We start from the raw sequence: 9,564 nt of genomic DNA, 5'->3' as shown, positions 1-9,564 counted from the left end.
TACATTTATTTATTGTGTGTGTGTGTGGCCAGCTCAGCCCACCAGGGGGCGGGGCTGGCTGGCATGTGGTGTTGGGGGATAGAACCGCGGTCCCTGTGCTTTGCCAAGCTTGTTTCAAGTAGGTGCTTTAGGCCACTGAGCCATCTCTCCAGCCCCTGTTTTTATTCTTTTTTTAAAACTGTTAAAAGATGAAATTCAAAAAGAAAAGAAAAAAATTTTAATAAATACCAAGGTTACATAAGTGAATGAATTAGAAACAGAGAAAATTAATTTTGTTGGTGACAATATTTCATAACCATGAAGTATATTTGCAAATATTAGTGCACTACAAGAACTAAAAACAACAAATTACAAAAGAAAAATTACCGTAAGAAAATACAATATGCTCCTTGACAGGTTTTTGTTTTGTTTTGTTTTTGTTTTTTGTTTTTTTTGGCAGAACCAGGGATTGAAATCAGAGCCGTGCACTGGCCAGGGAAGCACTTATTCTACTGAGCCATCTTCCTGGCCCCTCCTTGACAGTTTTAAAACTTCAACTCCCTTGGTATTTCAATAGATAATAATAAAAGCCTCAGGTTATTACTAAACAATATACATTGTAAAACCTTGACAAGCAACCTAGCATCACCAAGAAAAGCTCACCATTCATATGCCCTAGGGCAACTTCAATCAAGGACTTGGGGCCAGCCAAATAGCTCAGTGGATTAAAGCACCACTTAAGCAGATGCAAGGGCCTAAATTTGCAGGGGCCTGGGGTTCTATCCCCTGCCTGCAGTGCCGGCCTCACCCCCGGGGCACACTAAAACAGCAATTGAGACCTGTAATCCCAGCTTGTGGGAGGCTGAATTTAAGCGGAACACAAGCAGATCGTTAGGAGTCCAATCTACCTAGTGAGACACTGTAGACCCAGTACTAAAATAAAAAAAATAAAAAATAAAAAAATAAAAAAAATCATGGATATGACTACAACAGATGCGACAGTATAAAGGTCTGCGTGCTCCAAGCAACACTCGTATTAGAAAAGGAGGCCTTCAGCAAGACCACAGGCCACAAAGGTAGAAGAACTCTCAAGACTGTGATTAATGTCCTTACAAAAGAAACCCCAGACAGTGAGTTAGCGCCTTCCTCCACGTGAGCACCGCCAGAGGTGCCATCTACAAAGTGCACCCTCACCAGACACCACATATGCTAACATCTTCACAGTGCACTCTGTTCTAAGAGACCCAGCTCATGAGACTTCGTTAAGAGTAGCCCAAGTGGCTCAAGAGAGAGCTTCCAATTCAGTTGGTAGGGATTTATAAGTTTGGTGAAATATTACTTCCTTCAACCTTCAAATTGGCCAAATACAGCCTATGCAATACTAAAAACAGGTTGCTCCATTTAGCACGCACATCAAAAAATGCTATCAGTTCTAAATAATGCCATGCTTTCAAAGACTTGCAAGTGATTTCCAGAAGATGCATTCCTAAAAACATCAGCGAAAGTAGAAACAGCATATGTGCCAATCAAGAGTAGAACAGATCAGTAACTATTGGCATACTTATGACTGTAATACTACACAACAGGAAAAATGGATGATGGTATAATTTCAAAAGTATATTATATGGGGCCGGGGAGATGGCTCAGTAGAATAAGCGCTTCCCTGGCAAGTGCAAAGGTCTGAGTTCAATCCCCGGTTCCGCCAAAAAAAAAAAAAAAAAAATGTATATTATGAACAAAGGAGATAAAAAGAACATATATAACTGTCTATACAAAATAATGTTTTCTAGTGATACGTACTTAAGCTATTGAAATTATAAAGAAAAGAGGGGATCCTAAGAGTGGGTCATGAAAGCAGGGGCTGGGGAGGTCATCAGAAGTAGACAGAGGACTTGGAAGGCAGAATTTCCTGATTCTTTTGTTTTGTTTTGATTTTGTGGAACCAGGGATTGAACTCAGGCCCTTGCACTTGCCAGGGAAGCACTTATTCTACTGAGCCATCTCCCCAGCCCCTCCTGATTCTTTTGAATTTACAATATATGTAAAAGATGGAGCACTAGCCTAGCAAACCTGGGTACAATGCCCTGCACAGCAACGAAAAATAAGAAGAGGAATGCTAGCCCACACTTGTAAGTTCAGCACTCTGAAGACTGAGGAGGTTCCAAGTTTCATCCCAACTTGGGCACCACAGTAACTCAGCAAAACCCTGCCTCAAAATAAACAATTAAGCCAGGTATGGTAATGCATACTTGCAATCCCAACACTTGAGAGGCTAAAGCAAGAAGACCACCATGAATTTGAATTCAGCCTGGGCTACATAAAGTGAGTTTAAAGCCAGCCCACACTACATAGTAAGACCCTGTCTGAATAAACAAATAAAAATTAGAAATAAAAAGAGCCGCTAACAGAGCTCCATAAAATGGAAATGACTAAAGAGGAGTTTGTTTGTTTGTTTATTTATTTATTTATTTATTTATTGGCGGAATCAGGAATTGAACTCAGGCCCTTGCACTTGCCAGGCAAGCACTTATTCCACTGAGCAATCTCCCCGGCCCTAAAGAGGAGTTTGAGACTAACAGTGAACTGAAAAATCCAATCAACAAACAAGTTTTTTGCCAGCCAAAAAGTTATGCTGCTCTCTTACCTACTGCAAATTACAAACATCTATTTATAAAGAATAAACAATCAAAGAAAATAAAAACAAAAAAAAAAGAATAAATCATTACACAATCATTACATTTTCAAGAAGCATACCTCATTAAATTGCTGCAGCAAGACAGATGGCAAAAAATCCTGGGGGTCCAAATCTACAAGAGGCCCCGTCCAGTTGCTCTGAACAAAGAGCTGCAAACTGCTCACACCAAGCAGGAATATCAGCTGTTGTCTGCATATAAGAATGGGCAAAAAACAAACATGAACTACTACCACCATGCTATCTCAACAAACTAATTCATTGCAGTTCTACTACAACCTAGCAGTTTACTCCAAGTGCCACTTGGCTAGTGTGACTTTTTTGGGGGGAGGTACTGGGTATCAAACTGATGACCTTAAGCTTCCCAGGCAAGTGCCGTGCCACTGAGCTACATCCCCAGCCCTGGACAGCATGTTTATTTATGCACTGACTATCACTAGTGTCACTTAGGCAGTGCTGGATGTCTTAAAATAACATGCACAGCAAAATTATTAAATAAAATTGTCATTTTTATAGTTACCACTATGTTATAAAAATTAATGAAAAAATACGCAATTTTTGGTCAGCCTGTTTGGTTTTTGTTGTTGTTGTTTTAAAATATTTGGTACAGGGTCTTCTTACACAGCTTGGATCGAACCCCAGCCCCTGCATTTGCCTAAGCAGGCCCTTAGTCTGCTGAGCTATCTCGCCAGCCCTCGGCCTGTATTTAAATAACTGGACTGGTAAGTTTTTAAGAAAAAGGTATCCAGGCTCGGTGTGGAGGTACACACCTATAATCACAGCACTAGGGAAGCTGAGGCAGGAAAATTATTGAGAATTCAAGGCCACCCTGGATTACAAAATGAGCTCAAGGCCAGCCTGAACTGCACAGGAAGACCCTGTCTTAAAAACAAGAAAAAGATGTCAAACAAAATTATCCAGGAATGCTGGCACTTGCCTGTAAATCCCAGCACTCATGAGGCTGAGACAGGAGGATCACTGTGAATCCAAAGCCAGCATCCATCACATAGTAAGTTCAAGGCCAGCCTCAACTACATAGCTAGACCATTGTTTCAAAAAAAAAAGAGAGAGAGAAAAAAAACCACTAAGTCAACAATATGCAATGTATTAATTAGTGAAACTGTGCTAGTAATCGGTTTTGAAACTGTCTCATTGCCATTTGTTTCTCAACAAAATAAAAAAAAAAAAATTATAGACAATCCCTGAGCACAACCCAAAAAACAATTATGAAACAAAACAATTTAGATATGCAATGTCTAATATTAAAACAATGCACCACATGTAGCCCTTATTTAAGTTAAATGACATTTAAACTACAGACTTTCCTCATATCACCCATATTTCAAAGAGGCAAGATGGTCACAAGAGCCAAATGTGGCAGTGACTACCATGCTGAACAAAGCAGACCCAGGACCCCACCGCCACCACAGACAGCCCTCCTGCACAGTGCATTCAAGTTTGTTTCTCTATGAAATTGCAATTAAATTTCTACCTTTCTGTTTTGTCCAAATCTGCAGAGCAATCCAGGAATGTTACTAACTGCTTCTCCAGGTAGCTGTCAATCTTTTCTTCAGCCATTGTTGATAAATTTAGAATATTTTGAGTCACTGAATGAAAGAACACAGCCTCATAGTTCCCTTCGAACAGCAACTGTAAGAACGATTCACTCTCTGTAAAAAATAAATAAATAAAATTAGCCCACTAATCCAAAATAATTTTCACACTGTAAAGGATAACCTATTAGGTAAAAAACACTTTATTATGCAAAAAATGGTATATAATTAAAAAGCTTGCTGTACCTTAATGAAAGGCACAGAGAAAATCCCTCATTCTACAAACACCACTTTTTCTACTGTGGAGCAAAGCACACATAGGTCGCATCAAGAAATAGTATTTGTCAATAATAGACATTACTATCCTTCTGCTGGAAAATTCGAGAAGATTCTGAGAACAGAAAAATGACTGTCACCAGGCTCCTAGGACTTTTCACATTTTGGCCCCTCCCTCCCCCCCATGTTCTCCTTTATGAAAACACCTCAGACACTGCTCACTTACTGTTTCTTTAATACTCTGCATGCTTCAACCCTTGTGCACTTGTGATTTTTCCTGAACTCTTCTCCACTCTGTATTCGAAATCTGAAACTAGCACAAAGCTGACGTTCCATGAAACTTTTCTAGACCACCAAATTTTATAACATCAGGATTCGTACTTCCTGACACCTCCTATACACACACACACACACACACACACACCGTTACACTGTTATTTCTTTCTCCTGGATCCAGCCTTAATCTCACAAGCAAGGGTCCTTATGTCTGGTGGTAAATGTACTGTTTAACATTTTTCCAGTCAGGTAAACACATTCTTCACATTGACTTTCAACGTTACTCCCTTGTTTCAGCTTTTAACGCTAACCATGTGACTCTAAATAAATTAATCTACGTGGGCATCTTAATCTGCAATATGGGTTTACAAGCAGTGTCTACCTTACCTGACCATTATAGGGATTAGATCGCTAGATATATTTTCTTTTGCTTTGTCTGGAACTGGGACTCGAACTCAGGACATCGCGCTTACCAGGCCGGCCCTAAATAAAGGTTAAGAGCTTTAAGAGTAACTGTCACTGCCACTGTCACTATTCTCGAACCGGGGCAGCGAGAAGTTCTGGATGAAGACGAGCACGGAGCGTGAGAACGCCGCCCACCTTGTCAAGGGTTCAACATCCCAAAACCTAGACTTGGGAAAAGGCCGGGCAGAAGGACTGGTCGAGAGAGGGCCGCGAATCCTGCGTGCAGCCCGCGCCGCTCTCACCTGAGCCACACTCTCCGTCCTGCTTCCACCGCTGCCGCTCAGCCTCCGTAGAGAAGCCCCTGAGAACCGCCAGCTCCGGGGTCCACAGCACCCCGCACATCGTTGCAGACCAAGTTCCTAAAAGGGTCCCACAAGCGTAAGCAAAAAAAAAAAAAAAAAAAAGAAAGGAGACGTGTCTAAAGTCGCCGAAATGTAGAGATGACAGTTACCGTGAAGGCATCCACAGGGCTAGAAATCCATGTGCAGACACCGGCAAAAGGGGGAAGCCATGACAGCTGCGCGGGGCATCCTGGGAAAATACACACGCGCGGCTTCCGCCTAGGCAGCCAATCCGAGGCGAGATGCTGAGCACGCTCGGTGGCATGCCCCGCCCCGAGGTTCGCCCAGCGGGCCCGTGGGCGGAGCCTGGCTAGGGCGTCACGCCACCCGACGGAGCGGGGAAGGAGCTTGGGGGAGGACGTTCTGCAACAGGTCCTTGGGGAGCAGAGGCAGCTCACCACTGAGGCCTTGGCCGACCGCGGTGTTAGAGGACAATTTTGGATGAAAATCTTGACCTGATGAACATCCTAATCGTCTGCGGCAAGCGCGCCGTGGATTCTTCCTCGCGACTAAGTGGCATCTTTCTGACGTTGGGCGTGGTGGCGCATACCTGTGAACCCAGCCCTCAGGAGGCTGAAGTAGGAGGCTCTCTGACAGTTCGAGGCCAGCCTGGCTATACGGTGAGTTCAAGCTCAGCCTAAATTGCATAGCGAGATCGTGCCTGTAAAAATCAAAAAAATAAATAAAATTTTAGAAAGTACTTTAAAACTCTGTCTGGTTTTTATGCTGTCATTACATAAATCAGAAATCTGGCCGCTGGCGTAAGGAAGGTTGAACTGCAAACCCAAGAGTGGAAAAGAGAAAGCTGCAAGATGACAGATAAATCTAACCCTGGGTGTTAATGAACAGCTCTCTGAAAAATCCTGGACAGCACCTGACTTCAAAGACGACGCTAGATAAAATTTCCTTTTTATAGTAAATTAAATTTTCTGTTGTAGCCTAATTCTTTTTGAGACAAGGTTTTGCTCTGCGATTCAGGCTGGCCTCAAACTCACAATGATCCTTCTGCTTCAGCCTCTTGAGTGCTGGGATTACAATGTGCACCGCAATGCCTGGCTTGACCCTTAGGTCTTAACTCGCTTTGTTCCTCAGCACCCAGAGCGACTCTGGTCTTGGGAGGAATGAAGGACTCAACCCAACTCAGCCATGAAGAAGCCAGGCCTGGCTGGGAGCAGAGACAAGCTGATGCCCTGATGTCTTCATTCAGAGAAGTGATGAAAGGTCACGTGCTGCTGCTGCCTGGCCACCCCCTGGGTCCACTGGTTTCTTGAAGCAGAAGACCTAGATGCCTAGACTACTTGTTAGATGTTAAAGATGAATGTTTGTAAGGACAAACTGAGGCTACACCAGAGCTCCTCCTTTTTAAGTACTGTTCCACTGGTCATCACAGTGAATTTACAGTTTTCACAACAATTTGAGGTTTGTTGATTTGGTTTACATGTATTATGCCAGGCAATCATAGAGACCAACTTTCTTTATTAAAGTCCCTTCAGGCACAGTGAACTCCAATAATAAAGCAGGGGGAGGGGATGGTCTCAATTTAATTAAAAAAAGATAACCCAGCATAGCGGCACATACATGCTTATAATTCCAGTACTTGTGGGAGACTGAGGCAGGGGACTGATGTGACTTGGAGGCCAGCCTAAATTATAGTGAGACTGTGTCTTTAAAAAAAAACGTGTTTGTTTGAGGGTGGACAGAGCAGAGCGCTGGCCTACCATGTGCAAGGTGCTGGGTGCCTGTTTAATGACCAGCGCTGAAAAAAAAGTGAATGTAGGGACGGGGGATATGGCTCAGCGGCATGAGCACCTGCCTGGCAAGCACAAGGTCCTGAGTTCAATCCGCGGTACCACAGAAAGCAAGCAAGGAAGGAAAGAAAAGAAAGAGAAGAAAGAGTGAATGTTAATTTTGAGCAGAAAGTGCGATACCACTTTAACATTCAGTGAAGAGCGGGATGGTCAGATTGCTCAGAAAGACAGTGATAACCTAATCTCCGGCTGGAAGCGGAGAACAGCCAAGCATGCAGCAAAGCCAGGTCTCAGAATTCAAGACCCAGGGTCTAGCGACCCCTCCAGACTCCCGCACGGTGGCCGGGGTGCACCTGCCTGGCGGCAGCCCCACACCTGTCCCACACCCCAACCTTCAGTGACCTGTGTGCAGCAGTCCCAGTTATGAGTGTTCCACAGATGTTTCAGTGTAAACAGTTTACCCAGATTTTCTCATTGTTTTTTTAAAAAATGAGGCTTTCTCTACTCGGGTCAAACTGATTGCCTCCAAATCCTGGGCACCATTTTGGTATTTCTGTAGTAGTTGAAGAAATGTATAAAACATAGGGAATCTTTTTAGGGCTTGAAGTACCTGACTTCAAGTTCTCTTTGGCTTCACGGTTTGTGTTGAGAAGTCTACAGTAGGGCTGGGGATATAGCTCAGCGGCATAAGCGCCTGCCTGGCAAGCATAAGGCTCTGAGTTTGATCCCTGGTTAAATTAAAAAAAAAAAAAAAAAAAGGATGGGACTGCCAGATAGTTCAGCAGACCAAAGTGCCTGCTTAGGCAGAGCACAGCAGGGGTTCAATCCCCAGCTTGCCATGCTGGCCTGGCCCTGGGACATGCTGAGAAAGCGATTAAGAGTGGGAGTGGTGGCGCACGCCTGTAATCCCAGCACTTGGGAGGCTGAAAACAGGAGAATCACTATGAGTCTGATCTACATAGTGAGACCCTAGAGACCCTGTATTAAATACAAAAAAAAAAAAGAAAGAAAGAAGGGTCGGATGTAATTCTTTTTTTTTTTTTAATTGCATTTACTTAGAAGCATTCAGAATGTCAACAGAACTGTTGCAACTTTTTTTGCAATTACAGTGGTACTCAGTTAACAGAACAATTATTTCATATAAGCTGCATCAGACACAACTGAAGATGAAAAACTACCATCCCTTTATATAACTAACTTGTGTTGTACACCAACAAGAACGTGCTTTAAATTTCCCTGCCAATTTAAAACCCCCATACGGTACCAGACAAGGTTAGTGGCTATTGAGAATACCGCCAGGACATGGCTATCTAAAGACACATTCGGTAGCATGTGAACTATACCAAAAAAGACAATGTACAGATTAAAAACAAATCTTACACAGCCTTACATTTCAATTTTGTTTTTCTTCAAAAGGAGTGAGTTGTGTACAGGGGTGTTAAATGCTTAATAGACAAGAAAAAAAAATTGCACTAGAATCGACTTATTCATCATCATCCTCTTCTTCATCCTCCTCTTCCTTCTTTTTCTTGCTTTTTTCAGCCTTGATGACTCCCTTTTTTGCTGCATCAGGTTTTCCTTTAGCCCAGTAGGCAGCGATTTCGTTTTCATACTTTTCCTTCAGCTTAGCAGCCTTCTCGTATGGCTACTTGTCATCTGCTGCAGTATTATGCCACATTTCTCCAAGTTTCTTTGCAATATCACAAATGGAGAGCCCAGGATATTCTCTTTTGATTTCTGGGCAATAATAGAACAGAACATGAAGGCCAAAGGAGGCCTCTTGGGTGCATTGGGATCCTTGAACTTTTTTAAGTTTTTATTTCTCTTTCACAACAAGCCTTGTCTGCTTTTGCCATGTCTTCAAATTTTCTTTTTTCTTTGGTCTTCCACCTCTCTGAGCACTTCCTAGAAAACTCTGAGAAGTTAACAGAAGCATCTGGGTACTTCTTCTTGTGCTCCTCTCAGCAAGTTTGCACAAAGAATGCATAGGATGACATCTTGCCTCTCAACTTCTTAAGCTCTCCTTTGCCAGTCTTTGTTTGATTCAACGAACGAGGTACTGAGTCGCCCAGTGCCCGTCCAGCTCTCGCCCCGGCGCTGCCTCTAAGGAGCTCATCGTACTGCTGTCTGCTGTAATTCTAATGGGTTTTCCTTTATAGGTAATTTGTTTCTTTCTCTAGCCGGTTTTAATATTCTGTTCTGCTGGATTTTGGGAATCTTGATTATTATATGCC

The 9,564-nt window shown here is 42.9% G+C and overlaps 1 protein-coding gene across 6 annotated transcripts in view; it reads right to left on the bottom strand.

Moving 5' to 3' along the window:
- Positions 1-5,761, bottom strand: part of Ttc27 (tetratricopeptide repeat domain 27) — a 213,366-nt gene extending 207,605 nt beyond the window's left edge. For all 6 annotated transcript variants that reach the window (XM_023711274.1, XM_023711271.1, XM_023711272.1 and 3 more), the window contains exons 1-3: positions 5,484-5,761; positions 4,164-4,341; positions 2,734-2,863 (exon numbers count right to left, since the gene is read on the bottom strand). In XM_023711274.1, coding sequence (XP_023567042.1) covers positions 2,734-2,863; positions 4,164-4,341; positions 5,484-5,583 — 408 coding nt within the window. In that variant the 5' untranslated portion in view covers positions 5,584-5,761. The remainder of the gene's footprint in view (positions 1-2,733; positions 2,864-4,163; positions 4,342-5,483) is intronic.
- Between the last annotated feature and the right edge of the window lie 3,803 nt (positions 5,762-9,564).

This window comes from Octodon degus, unplaced genomic scaffold (assembly GCF_000260255.1).
Source record: "Octodon degus isolate 3935 unplaced genomic scaffold, OctDeg1.0 scaffold00020, whole genome shotgun sequence".
Taxonomy (NCBI): domain Eukaryota; kingdom Metazoa; phylum Chordata; class Mammalia; order Rodentia; family Octodontidae; genus Octodon; species Octodon degus.
The sequence above is the reverse complement of the archived record's forward strand: the minus strand, read 5'-3'. Positions and strand labels throughout refer to the sequence as shown.